A 17,853-nucleotide genomic window follows, 5' to 3' on the forward strand; every position below is an offset into this window, starting at 1 on the left:
CTCCTCGCAGCGAACTCAATCTCCCTTTTCGCTCACGGCGCATTAAAACCCCCCCAAAAGACGAAAATAAGGTGGCGGGAGGCGGGGGAGCAGCTCCTTCCCGCTGCACAGTGCTTGACTTCGCACCCTCCTCATGTGCTGGCAAGCGGTGCGGAGCCAGCCCACCACATTCACCCCCAAATTAAAAGCTTACCGAAAGGACAGAACAGCAATAAAACAACGCACCACTATGGTTAGAGTTTGCCGTTATTACGGACAGGCAACAATGAAGATAACTGAAATCGGATGGGATAATTTGTTAAAAGCGGCGGTTTTTACAGTGTTTCTGGTTAAATCGGTTCCGAAGGGACCGGCGCTCATTGAAAGCTCTCTGAGTTCTCAGGAGCGAGTCCTGGTTCGTTACGGGGAAGTCAGAGAGGTGCGGGTCGCTCTCCCCGTACTGCCCCACCGCCAGTTTTATCCGACGGTGCCACTGCGGGGGAACCCCGCATCTATTTCCCGGGAGTAACTTGCAGTTACTGTCCCGCACATCTCGCTGCCGCGCACCGCATCCCCGCCGCTCCGCTCACCTTGTTGGATGCCATCTCACTGACGGAGCGGTAGGTCTGGATGGTCTCCAGCTGATCCAGGCACCAGTCGAGCTCCTCCAGCGTCTCCATGGCCAGCTTCTGGTAGGGCTCCTCTGCGAAGAGGCACACGGACATGTACTCGGGCTGGCGCGGCTGCAGGCTCTCCATGCCGGGGCCACCGCCAGCGCCGCCGGAGGTGCCGCACCGCTCCCTCATCATGCGGCCGCCGCTGCGCTCCCCTCGCCGCCGGCGAGCAAATCCCCGCCCGCCGCTGGCACCCGGCACGGCCCCGGCCCCGGCCGCCCGCCCCGGCCCGCCCCGGCCAGGCCCCGCCCTGCCCCCGCGGGATGGGGAACCGGGCGCCCCCGGGCAGGGCAGGACCGGGTCGGGATGCGGGAGCGAAGGGTGCCCGGCTGCTGCGGGGCCCGGGACAACCGCGCTGCGCCTGCCCGCGATGCTGGTCCTGCGCCAGCCCCGCTCCACAGCCTCTCCCGCTCCTGCTCCCCATCAGCCCCGCTCCACAGCCTCTCCCGCTCCTGCTCTCCCCATCGGCCCCGCTCCACAGCCTCTCCCGCTCCTGCTCCCCATCAGCCCCGCTCCACAGCCTCTCCCGCTCCTGCTCTCCCCATCGGCCCCGCTCCACAGCCTCTCCTGCTCCTGCTCCCCATCAGCCCCGCTCCACAACCTCTCCCGCTCCTGCTCTCCCCATCAGCCCCGCTCCACAGCCTCTCCCGCTCCTGCTCCCCATCAGCCCCGCTCCACAGCCTCTCCCGCTCCTGCTCTCCCCATCGGCCCCGCTCCACAGCCTCTCCTGCTCCTGCTCCCCATCAGCCCCGCTCCACAACCTCTCCCGCTCCTGTTCCCCATCAGCCCCGCTCCACAGCCTCTCCGGGTCCTGCTCCCCATCGGCCCCGCTCCACAGCCTCTCCCGGTCCTGCTCTCCCCATCAGCCCCGCTCCACAACCTCTCCTGGTCCTGCTCTCCCCATCAGCCCCGCTTCACAACCTCTCCCGGTCCTGCTCCCCATCAGCCCCACTCCACAGCCTCTCCCGGTCCTGCTCCCCATCAGCCCCGCTCCACAACCTCTCCTGGTCCTGCTCCCCATCAGCCCCGCTCCACAACCTCTCCTGCTCCTGCAGCCCACCAGCTCCACACTTCAACCCTGCCTGGTCCTGCAACCTAGCTCCAGAAGCCTTGTACCCCAGCCATGTCTAGTCCCGCTCCCCTCCAGCCGTCCTCCCTATCCTGAACAGCCCTGCTCCCCAGCCCTGTTTGGTCTTGGCTTTCCAGCCCCACCAGTCCTGCTCCCCAACCCTGCTAGCCCTTGTCCCTAATCCTGCCTGGTCCTGCTCCCCAGTGCCACCAACCATCATCCCTGCTCCTGTCAGTCCTGGCTCTTCAGCTCTGCTGCCGTTGCTCCAACCGGCCTTGACCATGCATCCCGCCAGCCCCACACCTGATGGTACCACTGCAGTGCTATTCTACTGTGCTCCCCCAGGCCCTGCACCCCAACCCTACCAGCCCTGTTCCCTGCTCCCACCAAGTTCTGCTGCTTGACCCTGCCACAGGACAACGTGTTCCTGAGCAGCTCTCAGCACAGAAGTTCGGGTTTACATAAGCGGATACAGTGAATCATAAAACCTCCCCATGCTTGTAATGCATCTCATAACAGCGGTGACATGTGCTTACCACATAAATCTGCCAAAGTTAATGGATTCAGCATTTCTGATGGCACTGGCCAAGCAGGTAACAGTGACATCAGAGGTCAGGATTGCTGCGATAGACTGGCAGCAACACATCTGCTGTGCAGTGCACACACTGCAATCACATATGTCTGGTGTGTGTACACCCATGTCATCCCTGTCACACACTGGTAGGGGCTGCATGGGGTGTGCTCCTCCTTCCATGGCCCCCAAGTCCTTGGGAGAGGAACCACACCTCAAGCTGCCATCCATCCAATCCACCTGCCTTCACAGGGAGAGATTCTCCTCATTCCCCATCCCCATCCAGCACTGCACAGCATTAAAAGTTCTGTGTAGACACCATGTGTTCATCATAGAATCCCAGACTGCTTTGGGTTGAAGGGACCTTCAAGATCATCCAGTTCCAACCCAGCCTGTACATACAGTCCCAAGCCCCTCTCCAGGTTTCCTGCAGCCCCTTTAGGCACTAGAGCTGCCCTAAGGTCTCCCCTTAAGAAGCCTTCTCTTCCCATGGCAGACAAAGAACCACTGCCAAGGAGTAACTCAGCAATGAACTCACAGGGAGCACTTGGCACAGGCACACTTTAAAGATTCAGTAAATCTGAACCTTTGTGGCACTGGAAGTTAATGTTTTCTCTGGGCTCACAGAGCTCCAAACATGGCAAGTAATCTCAGTCTTGCATACTTGCGTGATGCATACATCAAAAAGCAGGTGGCAATAGCCAAAACTCACAGGCCTGGGGTGTATTTTCCTTTCTAAGACACTGGTTCTCTATCAGCTACTTTATCATGGCAATGAGTTGACCTGGAAGGGCTCAAATTCCTTGTAATAGAAAACGTTTGCATTGATAAAACTAACATGGGCTAAATCATGATTTTAGGAATAGGGAAAACAATCTCCTTCGCCCAACTGAAGAGGAGCTGCCCGTACGTTTAACTAAGGCACTGTGAGGCATCCCATGTGTCCTCTGGTTCCAAGGGGATCACAGAGGGCAGAGTCTGTGACACCAGACCCTAATCTAGCCCTTTGGGGTTCTCCAGCCTTGGGCAGGGTCAGGGTTGTGGGACCCACTGTCCCAGTGGCTCCTCCTAAAGCTTCCATTCACTTAAATCTCTGAAAGAGCCCCTCAGAACAGAAACCAAACCTCAAGATTCATAGAATCCCAGCCTGGTTTATGTTGGAAGGGATCATCCAGTTCCAACTTACAGCTCAACCAGCTCCAACCCCTGCCACGGGCAGGGACCCCTTCCACTGGAGCAGCTTGCTCCAAGCCCCTGTGTCCAACCTGGCCTTGAGCACTGCCAGGGATGGGGCAGCCACAGCTTCTCTGGGCACCCTGTGAGCTCCAGAGCTGGTGATGGGGCCAGGCTATTCCCTTGGTTTGTTTGTTCAGTTTTGGGTAATAAAAGAAGACAAAATAAACCAAAACAAAACGCAGAAACAAGGAAGGAGGGTGCATATCCAGCGCCATCCTTCCATGTGAGCTGCTCTGCTGCTCCACTTCAGGAAGACCTGAGCAGTGAGGGGGGGTCCCTCCAGGCTGAAGCCTCCTTTGCCCAAGTAAAAGCATTATCACTCACAGAGGCCTTTTCAGCAAAACCATTTAGAGGACAATAGAGGGAGGATTTAACTGCAGATGTTTTGAGAACTGCCACTTAGAGTATCTCCAGTCCTTCCAGTGGCAAAGATGGAGTAGGGTGATAGTGACCAGTTCTGGCTAAGTACCATTTTAAGACAGAAAAAAGGCTGTTCAGGAGGTGTTTGGGGCCCACCCTACAAGTGTATTTCCATCTAAAAGCACTTTTCCTTCAGAACTTGCTTTGGCTGACACTACCCACCCTGCCCATTCCCATCGAGCTGCCCACAGCCCCTCCTGGGTCTGGGGACCCGGGAAAGCTGCATCACCCCATCCTGGAATGGCTCTTCTGAAATTCCTCAGTGTCTCCTGGGATTGCCTGATCTAAGGGTTTGTTCACTCATTTCCTTAAGTAAAGGAGTCCTGAGAAGGGAGGTTTTGATCATGTGTGTGCCTCCTTCCAGCAGCATGCATGCATCTCAGCTCCTGCATCCTCCTTGGTCCTCAGCCCTTCTGCTGCAGGGGTTTAGCTCCATTTCCTCGGCCAGTAGCTCCATCAAACATATCACATTCCCATGAGTTCCAAGAAATCGGTCAAGCAGAATAGAAATCGTCCTTCTCGACTGAAGGAGGACACACTGAGCTCAACTCTTCCTAGAAACTCAGTAACTGTCCCCAGTGCCACTTTCTACGTAATCCAGGCTGAGACCAATCAAACTGGAAACCCCAACTGTTATCTAAGCAGCCTCCTTGGGCAGGGACAGCTGTTAACTCTATTGTGTTAAATTGGTGCGAACATTTACAGATGCATCCTGAAAGCAGTGGCTACAATTCCACAGATCAGGCTAAAACTGCACCAGGCATTTCCAGCAGGAGAAATTAAAATACATGCTCCAAGAACCCAGTGAAATGCTGTAAACTATTCAAAGCCAACATTCGGGTGTAACACCAACTAGAAACTGCTCTTCTAGGAATGTAATACCTTTCTACAGGAATGATCTCAAGGGAATAACATGGATTTTTATAGAACCCCAGCCTGGTTTGGGTTGGAAGGGAGCTTAAAGCTCATCCAGTTCCAACCTCTGCCATGGGCAGGGACCCCTTCCACTGGAGCAGCTTGCTCCAAGCCCCTGTGTCCAACCTGGCCTTGAGCACTGCCAGGGATGGGGCAGCCACAGCTTCTCTGGGCACCCTGTGCCAGCGCCTCAGCACCCTCACAGGGAAGAGCTTCTGCCTAAGAGCTCAGCTCAGTCTCCCCTCGGGCAGGTTCAAGCCATTCCCCTTGGCCTGTCCCTACAGGCCCTTGGCCAAAGGGCTTTTTCTAACCTTAATAGTTAATATTCATGGACATATACCACCTTAATCACACTCAACTATGTTAACATTAACCATACATTTTGATACTGATAAGGGCGACCATACTTCAGAGCAGAACCCAACACAGTCACTACCAGAAGGGGCAGCTCCTTTCTTCCACCCTGCTCAGTGGTCCCACAGCATCTCCCCTACAGATGGCACAGCCAGTGCTGTGTTCAGTACAGCACAATACACAAGATACATTCTTGACATCCCGTGATCAACCAGCACTCAGTGCCATGGGTTAGTGGTGGCCTTGGCAGTCCTGGGGTAATGGTTGGGCTTGATGATCTTAAAGGTCTTTTCCACAGTTGATTCTATGATTGTATTCTATGATTCCTTGACTGCCTGCTTTGATAGAGGTGGCCGTGCAGGGCAGGGGAGGGACTGGAAGCAGTGGTAGGGTTAAAAATGCAAGCAGAGGAACCCTATAAAAGCAGATGGGGAGAAAAAGAAGAGGTGGACAGGGAGAAAGAGGCAGAGGAGGAAGATGGAGCACATCAGGATCCTCTTGCTGAGTGCCATCTCCAGGGATTCACATAAACAGTAAACACAGGTTCAGGAGCGATGTGACATGATCCTCCCCTGACTCCAGTGTGAGCGTCCCGCTGATATCAGGAGCACAACACCTCTGCCAGAAACACTCCTCAACCTTCTCCTGTCACAGCCCTCCATAACCTTCCTGGTACAGCTGATGCACACGGTCACTTACGGAAAGAGTCCCGGAGTTTCTGGATGAGGATCCTGGAATCCCATCTGACACAGCTTCAACTGTATCGTGTTTCACTTTATATTTGGGTGTTGCATAACCCAGCCCTCACCCGTAAAACCACAACCACCACTTCTGGCCCTTTGCTAGAGCCCTACACGAAACCCTTTCAGAGACTGAACAAAGAACTGATCAACAACAGGAGTTTGATTCACTGTTCAAGTACTACAGGGTGTTTGTGCCTGACTTTTGATCCCGGTGGCAATGGAGCAGGCACTGAGGTGACATTCCATCACAAGGCCTGATTTGCTGCCAGTCCATCAGAGGACAGGCTGGTAGAGCCCTCCCAAGCAGCACATGGCTCGGCAGTTTCCAATTGGCACTTAGAAGGCTGTAATGTACTGAAATATAATTCACTGATGGGCCAGTATTTGCTGTAACTGCATTTTTGGCACTTTTTGCTCTCTATTCCTTTTAATCTCTATAAGTTGATGGAACATACAGGAACTCTCATGGAACATACAGGAACTCTCACTAGAGCAGAGACTTAGCAGCCCATTTTTAGAACCATAGAATCCCAGCCTGGTTTGTGTTGGAAGGGGCCTTAAAGCCCATCCAGCTCCAACCCCTGTCACAGGCAGGGACCCCTTCCACTGGAGCAGCTTGCTCCAAGCCCCTGTGTCCAACCTGGCCTTGAGCACTGCCAGGGATGGGGCAGCCACAGCTTCTCTGGGCACCCTGTGCCAGCGCCTCAGCACCCTCACAGGGAAGAGCTTCTGCCTAAGAGCTCAGCTCAGGCTCTTTTTCTTCTTGAACACTTAACAAGCAGCAGGTTTTAGTGCTCTCCTGTCTGGGAGTGTTCAGGGTAAGAGCAAATGTGAGCTTCCCGAATGTGCTCTATGAAGTGTTGCAGATGAGGAGGGGGCTCAATATGACAAGCTCTTGCCTGACACTCGCCCTCCAGCCCTGTCTTCCCTACAGCCCAGAGCTGCAGCCCCTCACCGCTGCCCAGGATATCTCTGAGTACAAGGCAATGTTATCTGCAGCTGCAGTTGGTTCCTCTCTCAGCCCACAGACTCACTGTCCACATCCTGGTACCCAAATGCCCCAAGCAAGGAGGGAAGGTGGGGCAGAGGCCCTTGTCCCCACACAGCAGCAGTGAACAGCGGTGGCTTTACCCTTGACTGACACAGGAGATGAACCAAGCTAGGGGAACATTTTGAAACTAGATCCAAACACCAAAAGACAAACTGAGTTTTTCTCTCCTGATTCTCTCATGATTCTCACTTGCCACCCTCGTCCCCTTTAAATAAATACATCAAGACACAGCATGTCTTGCTTCTGGCAGGAAGCGTAAAGGCTACAGAGTTTTAAGAGCAGGCAAAATCAGGTGAGTCAAACAAGTTGCAGAGGAGTTGCAGTTCTCTTTGTTCAATAGACTACAGCAGGTGCCAAATAACGAAGTTTTCCATGATGCAGCAGGTTAATAGCATTAACGGGTTTCTATCTGGTGAACAGATCGTCCAATTCAGCAGGTGAGAAACATGAATACAAATATATGCAGATGTATTTAAAAACTCAGCTCTCCTCAAGGCTTAAAGATTACATTATGATACTGATGCTGGGCTGCACCTCCAGAGCGTGAGCAGCAGGTCCAGGGAGGGGATCCTGCCCCTCTGCTGCGCTCTGGGGCAGCAGCACAAGAGGGACGTGGAGCTGCTGGAGCGAGTGCAGAGGAGGCCATGGAGATGCTGCGAGGGCTGGAGCAGCTCTGCTCTGGAGCCAGGCTGAGAGAGCTGGGCTGGGGCAGCCTGGAGAAGAGAAGGCTCCTGAAGGGGAGACCTGAGAGCAGCTCCAGTGCCTAAAGGGGATGCAGGAAACCTGGAGAGGGGCTTGGGACAAGGGCCTGTAGGGACAGGCCAAGGGGAATGGCTTGAACCTGCCCGAGGGGAGACTGAGCTGAGCTCTTAGGCAGAAGCTCTTCCCTGTGAGGGTGCTGAGGCGCTGGCACAGGGTGCCCAGAGAAGCTGTGGCTGCCCCATCCCTGGCAGTGCTCAAGGCCAGGTTGGACACAGGGGCTTGGAGCAAGCTGCTCCAGTGGAAGGGGTCCCTGCCTGTGGCGGGGGCTGGAGCTGGAGGAGCTTTAAGCTCCCATCCAACACAAACCAGGCTGGGATTCTGTGATTCTGTGAAATTATGGACTGACTGTACAGCTAAAGGAGTTAATTCCTAATTCTGCATAGAAAATAAACAGTTGCTTCTAATGGATCGTAATTTCACTCATAAACCTCAGGCATGTAGAGTTTAAGACTCAAAGAAGCCTCTAATAGTCTCTATTAAAAAGGGCTGCCAAAAAACCTCTGGCAGTGTAGGTTTTAAAGCAAAGCATCCCAGCTGATAGCAGCCTTCCCAGCCTCAGCACAGCGTATCCTATTCCACACGCACAGCCACTTGTTTACAGTGCCAGTAAGACATCTCCTGGGTTATTTACCTTTAATTGCATCCTGGCTGTAAGAAATTGCAGCTCTTTCTAATTAGAAACTTCTTCACGACTCGAGGCTGCCCTTCCCACGAGCACGCTGAGCTCAGCCCTGCCTTCAGAGCAGCAGCTCATCCCATAACCAAGGGACGGCACCAAGCCACCAAGTGCCCGTTTTCCAGGGACCCCAGTTAATTTAATAAAGAATACTTGACTATCTGAACCAATTCAGACCTGGGATCAAATCTGCCCATTTCAAAGTGAAATTAAGAAGAGAAGTTGCCTTGGAAAGGCTTAGACACTGGATCTCTTCCCAACTCCAGTATGTACAACGTGGCAAGAGGCAGGGACTGAAATGTTCCCAGAACATGTAACAAACTGATCAAACCCAACAGAACCTGAAGCAAAGTTCATAAGAAACAAAAGATTAAAATAGAATTATTACAGGAGAAAACACTTCCTAGCTCCCAGCAGGGAGAGGGAAGGAGGCAGTAATGGGTGTAATGGATGAACTGAGCTCCATGATGGCTCTTAGGTGAGCTGGGGCTTTGGAGTCCTCGTGTCCTTGTAAGGGAACACGTAGATGTTTATCCCAGTGCAGGGAAGCCCTCGCAGGCACTGAATCCCTGCTTTAGGAAATGCCTGAAAGCACACTCCCAGGCTCCTAACTTGAAAAGTACAGTAAGGGTGCAATTGTAAAACGGGTACAATTCCCAGTGTGAATCCATAGGACACAACCCCTGTGCCAGAGGTTTTGGGCACATTTGAATGTTTTGCTCATTTTCATACATTCAAAATCATTTACAAAGCCAAAGAAAAGAAAGGAAAGCATGTTCAGATACGGCTCCTACTTAAAAGTCATAACAATGTAAATGATGAGTGTTTTTCACTCAGAATTCAGCAGAGGACTTTCAGACAACCCATTTTAATGATATAATGTACTGTATTTATGATAGATTATCATAATTGTTGTCATTATTATAGATGACAGAAAAGATTAAGAAGAGAAGAGAGGAGAGATGCTCTGGTTAATCATGTGAATGACAGATTATTACTTTGTGAGCAGTATAGATATCATTGATGTTTACTGAAGGCTGCATTTACCTTTCTCAGCCCTTGACTGCTAATGACTAAGAGCTCGTATCTCAGCAGGCTGGCAGAGACCTCCCCTGCAGCGCTGGTCCAGCTCTGGGGCAGCAGCACAGGAGGGACGTGGAGCTGCTGGAGCGAGTGCAGAGGAGGCCATGGAGATGCTGCGAGGGCTGGAGCAGCTCTGCTCTGGAGCCAGGCTGAGAGAGCTGGGCTGGGGCAGCCTGGAGAAGAGAAGGCTCCTGAAGGGGAGACCTGAGAGCAGCTCCAGTGCATAAAGGGGCTGCAGGAAAGCTGGAGAGGGGCTTGGGACAAGGGCCTGTAGGGACAGGCCAAGGGGAATGGCTCGAACCTGCCCGAGGGGAGACTGAGCTGAGCTCTTAGGCAGAAGCTCTTCCCTGTGAGGGTGCTGAGGCGCTGGCACAGGGTGCCCAGAGAAGCTGTGGCTGCCCCATCCCTGGCAGTGCTCAAGGCCAGGTTGGACACAGGGGCTTGGAGCAAGCTGCTCCAGGGGAAGGGGTCCCTGCCTGTGGCAGGGGTTGGAGCTGGAGGAGCTTTGAGGTCTCTTCCAGCACAAACCATTCTACAGAGCCCTTCTGGGATCCTCACACATCATCTGACACGCAGAAGACTGGGTCACCAGCTGAACTCACCTGATTTTAAGTTTTGGTGGATATCAGAGGAGAGAAAAAGAGAGGAGAAGGAGACAGAAAAGGCAGGGTGGCCTGTGTGATTTAACAAGGTACTCATGTGCTCGTGGCTTAGCTAAAGGTCACAGTAGGAGCTCCCATTCCCTTCAACAAGAGCATGTGGCTATTTTAACTTGAGAGTGAGATTCGCTACCTGCCCTGCAATCATCAGCAGCCAGTGTCTGGCATCCCTCTAAAACCCAGGAGCATGTTTAGGAAAACAGGTTTATCAACCAAGGACATGCCAAAACTTGATAGGAGAGGGCCTTGTGCAGGCTGTCAGCCATTTACCCTTTGCCTTCCCTAATGTATCTGTGGTTACTTACAGATCGTGTGGACATGTTTACATATTTATCCTTGACAATGCCGAGTGAATAACCGACACCAAAGGATTTATTTGTTTAATGTATCCTGTATTCATGACTACCCGTGAGCACAGAGCTATTTCCTTGAAGTAAACCACTGTTCTAACAGATCCAACAAACAGAGCTGTGAAAATGGTCTGGAGATGGGCTTGAAAATCCACAGGAAGGAAAATCAAAGGGGCAGAGGACAACTGCAGTGAGTCAGGTAAAACCTGCCATGGAAATGTCCAGATCTGACAGCACCATCTTACAAACTGCAGGCACTGAAAAAATCCTTTACCCTGGATGCTCAGGTTTCCTTTACAGGTACCCTCTATGTTTTCCTATATTTGGGAAGCAGATTTCCAACTACTTTCCCAAGCAATAAACCCAGACATGTACTTAAAAGAAGGTATCATCCAAAAGCAAAATGTACCCAGCAGAACTACCCAACACCACATGTGCTGGCAATGTTGCCAGAGTACCAACATGTTCCCTCTTGTAGGTTTATGGACACTTGTGCACTCCCAGTCTGCTGGACTGTGGGGCTGCAATGACAGAGCAATCTAAACCCATGGGAATGACAGCAGGATTGATGCACTTCCCTCCTCCCCAGCAGTTCATTGTATGCAATGAAACTAATTATACCTTTTGCAAAGATAAGTGCAGATGTGCTAAGAAAGGCACAGAGCCCCAACACCCGTGGAACAGGAGGAGCCAGTATGTTCTTGAGCAATTCCCTGAGCAAATGGACAAGCCGGCCCTGCTTCCCCCTCCCCATCATATATCTGGGGCTCCAGTTCAACCAGTAACTCTAGCTGCCCCCTCTCACATTTCTCACACCTGCAGCTATGCTGCAGCCTCCCTGCAGCGTGCAAAGGGAGGTGAGAGTAAGGGTGAAGGGCTCTTGGTTTGCTCCCCAGCACGATGCAGCTGCGATGGGCACTGGGAGAGCCACGAACCAGGGCCAGAGCTCGGCAGGGACACTGCAGGTGGCACAGACACTGCATGCAAATGAGCAGAGAGCTGCCTGTCTCCAAGTAACACTTTCAGTATCACAGAGTCCCACAATGGTTTGGGTTGGAGGGATTCTAAAGCTCCTCCAGCTCCAACCCCTGCCATGGGCAAGGACCCCTTCCACTGGAGCAGCTTGCTCCAAGCCCCTGTGTCCAACCTGGCCTTGAACACTGCCAGGGATGGGGCAGCCACAGCTTCTCTGGGCACCCTGTGCCAGCGCCTCAGCACCCTCACAGGGAAGAGCTTCTGCCTAAGAGCTCAGCTCAGTCTCCCCTCGGGCAGGTTCAAGCCATTCCCCTTGGCCTGTCCCTACAGGCCCTTGTCCCAAGCCCCTCTCCAGCTTTCCTGCAGCCCCTTTAGGCACTGGAGCTGCTCTCAGGTCTCCCCTTCAGGAGCCTTCTCTTCTCCAGGCTGCCCCAGCCCAGCTCTCTCAGCCTGGCTCCAGAGCAGAGCTGCTCCAGCCCTCGCAGCATCTCCATGGCCTCCTCTGCACTTGCTCCAACAGCTCCACGTCCCTTTTTTTGCACAAATCCATTTCAGAAACATGGACTTTTCCATCCCCAGCACTAAGAGAGGAGATGTGGTAAGAGAGGGCAGGGTAGTGAAACCCTCACAAAAAGCCATGATGGGATTAACGGGCAAAGCCACTGCTAGAGGTACACTGAAGAGGTGGCACTGGAAGAGATCCAGCTGTGGGGGAGCACAGACAGAACCTTAAGAGAGGCTCCAAAGCAGCAGAAACAATGGAGTCTGTGTTCGGAGATGACAGAGGAAGATAGAGACCGAAAAAAATGAAGTGAAAGCTGTCTGCTGCTAATTGTGAAGAATGCCAGGAAATGAGGGAGATGCTGCTGCCAGGAATAACGCCTGAGAGGCTGGAACCGCTGCTGAGAGCGTGTGACAGCCACAGGCACAGCCCGGCCAAGGGTTTGGGGGGCAGTCTGCTTTGGGGTTCTGTTCTCCCACCAACAAGGAGCAGAAGAAATGAGCTCTTCTGATGCAGTGCTGAGGAGCCTGGCTCTACACGTTCCCTAATGAAGGACGGGTGCTTTCTGGGACACGCCATTCCCGCTGCCCAGAAAGGCTGCTGGGAAAACTCAGCTCCTATTAAAAAGGCTCCAAGAGTGCCGAAGATGCCAAGGCAGTGATTAAAACAGCACGGCCAAGAACATCAGGGACACATCCAGGTCCAAACGGGAAGACTCCAAGGAGCCAGCAGCGATGCCTCACAGGGACCGGGGAGAGGAATATGAGAGGGAGAAAGGCAAACCTCCCGCCTGTAGGGAATGACACAAACCCAAATGGCTTCACGTCCCCACGCAGCAGCCTTCCCAAGAAGGAAGAAGGCACAGCTCATTTCAGCACTGCAGCAGAGGCTCCCGGTGACGGAAGGAATGCCTGCAGCGTGACTCGGCCGCGGCGCCAGGAGCCCGAGCCGCCTGCTCCCTGCTCCACTGCCATAGTAGCAGTGATGTTTCGGAGTCAACAGCCCAGGCACTCGCTGCCCCATCAGCTGCGCTGTAACCTGAGCAAACCAGAGCAGCAGTAATATTAGCCTGCAGAAATGTCACTGGGGGGTTTCAGCTGGGATATCTTTAGCCACCTACCAGTTAATCACCTAAGCTCCCGCGCCCAGTGGAAAGCGGCTGTGGGACCTCCGAGGGGTGATCCTGGTCTATTCTCAGCACCACGGCTGCGATGGGCTGAATCACCCTCCGGAGGTGCCTGTCATCCTCCATCAGCTACAGAAGGCAGCTCTCTATCCCGGTCTCTGAGCTGGCTGGCAGGGACCTTTGGAGGTCATTGGCTCCAGCCTCGCACCCCCAGCAGGATTGGCCCCAGTATCACCAACACAACATTGGCGTGATGCTCCAGGGCACCATCAGACACCCCAGACCTTCCTGTCATCAGCCACCAGCTGGACATGCAGCTTCATCACCGCCCTTAGAGACTGGCAGTGCAGTAGTATCCAACCCTGCCAACAGGCTGGCTGTCCCGCCAATGCTGCTTCAGCTTCCCCATGGGAATGCTGTGGGAAATGGTGCCAAAGTGCTTATGGTACATGCACCCGCAGTGTCCCCACAGCCAGGCCGGCCCCCCTAGCCCTGGCAGGAGGAGGTTGGAGCTTTCATCTACCATTCCCAATCTACTTTCCTGTCCTTCATGTGTTTGGAAATAGACTCCAGTGGACACCCTCAGTGACCTCTCCAGTGACCAAGAGTCTGAGTGTTCCATAGGTCCCCAGATCCCCTTTGCCCTTCTCAAACACAGACCTTTTTCCTGTTGTCACAGACCTTCCCAAGCACCAGTGTTTCATGAATGACACACGCTGACCTTACATCAGCCAGCGTCTCCAGCCTGAACCCCGTCCAATGCCATGGATTTGAACACATCCATCCCCTCTAAGTCACCCCTAGCCTGCTTCTCCCTTACTGCCCTCCATCCCTCTCCTTCCTAAGCGGGCTGAGAGGTGCCAGGGCCCAGGCAAAGACTCTCTCTGTACAGACTGAGATAAAAAAGACACTGAGTACTTTGGCCTTCTATGTACCAGACATCACCAGGCTGCTTCCACCATAGATTCACATCTCTGAAGCTCCTTTCCCTACTTCATTGGAGTCCCCTCATTAGTCACAGCTCCACCAGCCTTTGGTCTGCCCTGCTTCACCCCTCATACCCAAACAGCACTTGTACATCCCTCCTTTGCTGCCAGCCCTTCTCACTTTTGGCCTGCTCTTTTTGCACTGACTCGCCAAGAAGCTCCTTGCTTCACCCAGTTGGCTTCTGCTGAAATTCCTGATCTTCCTGCACAACAGGATGGTTTGCTCCCCAGCTCACAAGATGTTTCCTTCTAAACCCAGCCACTACTAAAGATGGGCCTATAATTTTTAGGTGGCTGAAGGCAGGTGAAATTAGTCTTGTGACAGTGACGGAGTCTTGAGACCAAGCAGCAAATGGAAGCCCTGGGCAAACAGGAGATCTTCTGCAGAGCCCTGGTGCCGGGCAGCCTGCTCCCCTGAGCTTTCCTTTGACCCCAGTTCCTGCTTCCCACCCCAAGATGAGCAGCAGGGGATTCATCACGGGGGCCCAACCACGGTTTTGAGGCAAAGATGAAACACTGCAAGGAAACTCATGGCAAGAGGTGAGCCTGGAGCGAGAGCCAAGCCCTGATGGAGCCAGTTAAGGCAGAACTGGACAAACCTGCAGGGGTGCTGATGGTACCCACCAGTGGCTGGGGTGCATCACCAGCCAGGGCATGAGAACCAGGTCACTGCAGACCCGCACGGGCTGGCAGCTCACCGAGCAGACACTGCCTCTTAGCAGTGACCAGGCAGGCGCTGAAGCAATTGGTGTGAGTCCAGGGGTTGCGGTTTATTATCGCGGGTGCTGCACAAGTCCCTGGATTTTGCCAGGCTTTGTGGCAATCACTGCGGGTGCCCACAAGCAGCACTTATCAGAGAACCTGAGAATGGTTTGGGATGGAAGGGGCCTTAAAGCTCCTCCAGCTCCAACCCCTGCCACGGGCAGGGACCCCTTCCACTGGAGCAGCTTGCTCCAAGCCCCTGTGTCCAACCTGGCCTTGAGCACTGCCAGGGATGGGGCAGCCACAGCTTCTCTGGGCACCCTGTGCCAGCGCCTCAGCACCCTCACAGGGAAGAGCTTCTGCCTAAGAGCTCAGCTCAGTCTCCCCTCGGGCAGGTTCAAGCCATTCCCCTTGGCCTGTCCCTACAGTGTAAAGATTAAAGATCAAGATTCCCAAACACTGCACCTTTTGCATGACAATGAGTTGCAAAACCAAGGAGTAATCACCAAGAACACCTTAATGTGTCTAATAGGAGCCTAGGAAGCTTCCCAGAGAGATAATTTCTGATCTGAAGATAAGCCTAAAGGTTTAATCTGAAATGCTAATGAGTGAGGAAAACTGGAGCAGCTCTGCAGAAGGGTTTAGATTGGAGATACCACCTCATCCCGGAGTTTTACCACAGGGCAGTTCCCATCTCAGCAGTGTCCTTCCCCCAGCAGCAGCCACAGGAGTGAACAATACAGTGCCACTGCCACAAATCAGAAGGGTAAGTGACAGTGCTTTTATGGTGCCAAATGGAAGTAACAAAATGCAGGAAGCATCTTGTCAGATGTCACTTAGCAGCGATATCACGGGGGAATCTGGGAACGGGATTTGCCTGCATAGTAGGAATTCCTCAGTCCACGGAGAGGGAGAAGCAGAAATGGCAAGAGGGGCAGAATCTAATCTTGGCCTGTGGAAGGAACGGGAAAGATTGTTCAGTTCCAACTTTATCTCGGGGAGCAAACACACAGTTTGGCACGTTATCATTTTACTGAGCGGGCTTGATTCCTGTTGCCCTGTAGGATTCCTGCCTTAAGCACGAGACAGGAGGGAAAACACAATGCAAGGGAGACCTCTCCTACACAGGGTCTCGAAACTGAGTAGAGAAGAGTGACAATGTACTTAAAAGACAGGCCTTTAAGGAGAACACTGAAAATGATGTATCAGATGATGCATTGTATGGGAACAAGCACAGGCCTCAAACACGTTTCTGAAGACAGATCGCAGTTACCAAGGTCATGATGAGTTAAACGAAGTGAATCTCCATCACTCCTCTTTACTCAACTGAAAGTGTGTGTTTGGGATACACTCAACTCTCACTGCTCCACAGAGCACAGTGAAAACAGCCCAGAGAGCTGCAGGCTGAGGATGGAGGTGACCACTGGTTCTAACAAGCTGCCGAAAGAAGCCTTCAGCCCAGACCCATTGCTGAGAGCAGGGATTAAAACCCCAATCCCCATTTCCTGCTAATCATGGGGTGCCCAGATTGCGGTTTTGTTTTCCTAGCTCAACATGGAAAGGCTGGATCAGAGTAAGATGTTGTGTGAGCAGAAATGTTTTCTTCCTGAGCACATGGCCTGCATGTGAATGCAGGAGTGTGAGAAAGGCACTGAAAAAGCAGGATATGATTATGAAATGACTTCGGATTTACCTGTGCCATCTATTATCTCCCTTGATACATGTGGGCAGGCTCGCAGAGGGCTGGTAAGCTTACACGTGCAGGGAAACCAACTTGGATCCTGGAAGCAGCAGTGCTGTGCTAAGGAGGCACTCCACCTAGGAGTAATTAGCGCTGCCTTTCAACAGCATTAATTAGGTGGGGCACCATCCTGGGCTGTTGTGGCGAGACAGCTTCCGGCTCCGGAGCTGGCTCATCCGCAGCCGGGCTGAGGACTTCTGCTCTGTGCTACCTGGTGCCATGCTCTGATGTGTGTGTGTGCTGCAGCCCATGGCTGAGCCCACTGCCTCCCTCCCCTGAGCTGTCCCCATGCACGCTCAGTTCAGGTTGGATATAAAGGCAGAAGCTCTTCCCTGCGAGGTTGCTGAGGCGCTGGCACAGGGTGCCCAGAGAAGCTGTGATGCTGTGTATCTGTGCAAAACTTCTCCTTGAGAAACCATGAGCTGACTTTCACAACAGGCCTAAGACAAGGAAGGAACTATCTAGACAGACCACAGCAACGATTTCAATTCAACAAGATGGGAAAACCCAAACCCATATGAAGATCGGCTGAGAAAGTTGGGGCTGTTCAGCCTGGAGAAGAAAAGTCTGCGTGGAGACCTCAGAGCAGCCTTCCAGTATCTGAAGGGGGCCTATAGGGATGCTGGGGATGGACTCTTCATTAGGGACTGTAGTGATAGGACAAGGGGTAATGGGTTAAAACTGAAACAGGGGGAGTTTAGATTGGATATAAGGAGGAAATTCTTTCCTGTGAGGGTGGTGAGGCACTGGAATGGGTTGCCCAGGGAGGTTGTGAATGCTCCATCCCTGGCAGTGTCCAAGGCCAGGCTGGACAAGGCCTTGGGTGATATGGTTTAGAGTGAGGTGTCCCTGCCCATAGCAGGGGGTTGGAACTTGATGACCTTAAGGTCCTTTCCAACCCAAACCATTCTGTGATTCTATGATTCTGTGAAACCGAACCACAAAAGATAGAATCATAGAATAGAATCATAGAATAGCTAGGGCTGGAACAGACCCCAAGATGCAAGGGACCAACCATTCTCTTATTTCACTGCTTCACATGAGTTCTGTAAGCCACAAACAAAAAGGTCTGCAGTGGGATCTGCCACAGAATTCAACATTACTTTCCCCCACATACCCATCTATAGATGTTAAACCAGGTTTTAAGACTGGTTAACCTGGAGATAATAAATATCTTGTGAAGAGTTAAAGCCCTTTGACTGCGGTGAAACAAATCCTGGAGTATGGAATGGAAAAGGAACCTCTGCAATGAATCCTGGCAGTGAAAAGCACAGTGCTG

The 17,853-nt window shown here is 52.8% G+C and overlaps 1 protein-coding gene across 5 annotated transcripts in view; it reads right to left on the reverse strand.

Moving 5' to 3' along the window:
• The window catches only part of PDE4B (phosphodiesterase 4B), a 222,592-nt gene that overhangs the window by 27,418 nt on the left and 177,321 nt on the right, over window positions 1-17,853 (reverse strand). For 4 of the 5 annotated variants that reach the window (XM_061364884.1, XM_061364885.1, XM_061364886.1 and 1 more), the window contains one exon: window positions 570-682. In XM_061364884.1, the coding sequence (XP_061220868.1) occupies window positions 570-682 (113 nt within the window). Of the gene's footprint in view, window positions 1-569; window positions 708-17,853 lie in introns of all 5 variants that reach the window. The other variant, XM_061364890.1, reaches the window with a different exon arrangement.

This window comes from Neopsephotus bourkii, unplaced genomic scaffold, assembly GCF_033783945.1.
Source record: "Neopsephotus bourkii isolate Nb327-2 ecotype Australia unplaced genomic scaffold, CSIRO-AGI_Nbou_v1 NB_1250, whole genome shotgun sequence".
Lineage (NCBI taxonomy): Eukaryota > Metazoa > Chordata > Aves > Psittaciformes > Psittacidae > Neopsephotus > Neopsephotus bourkii.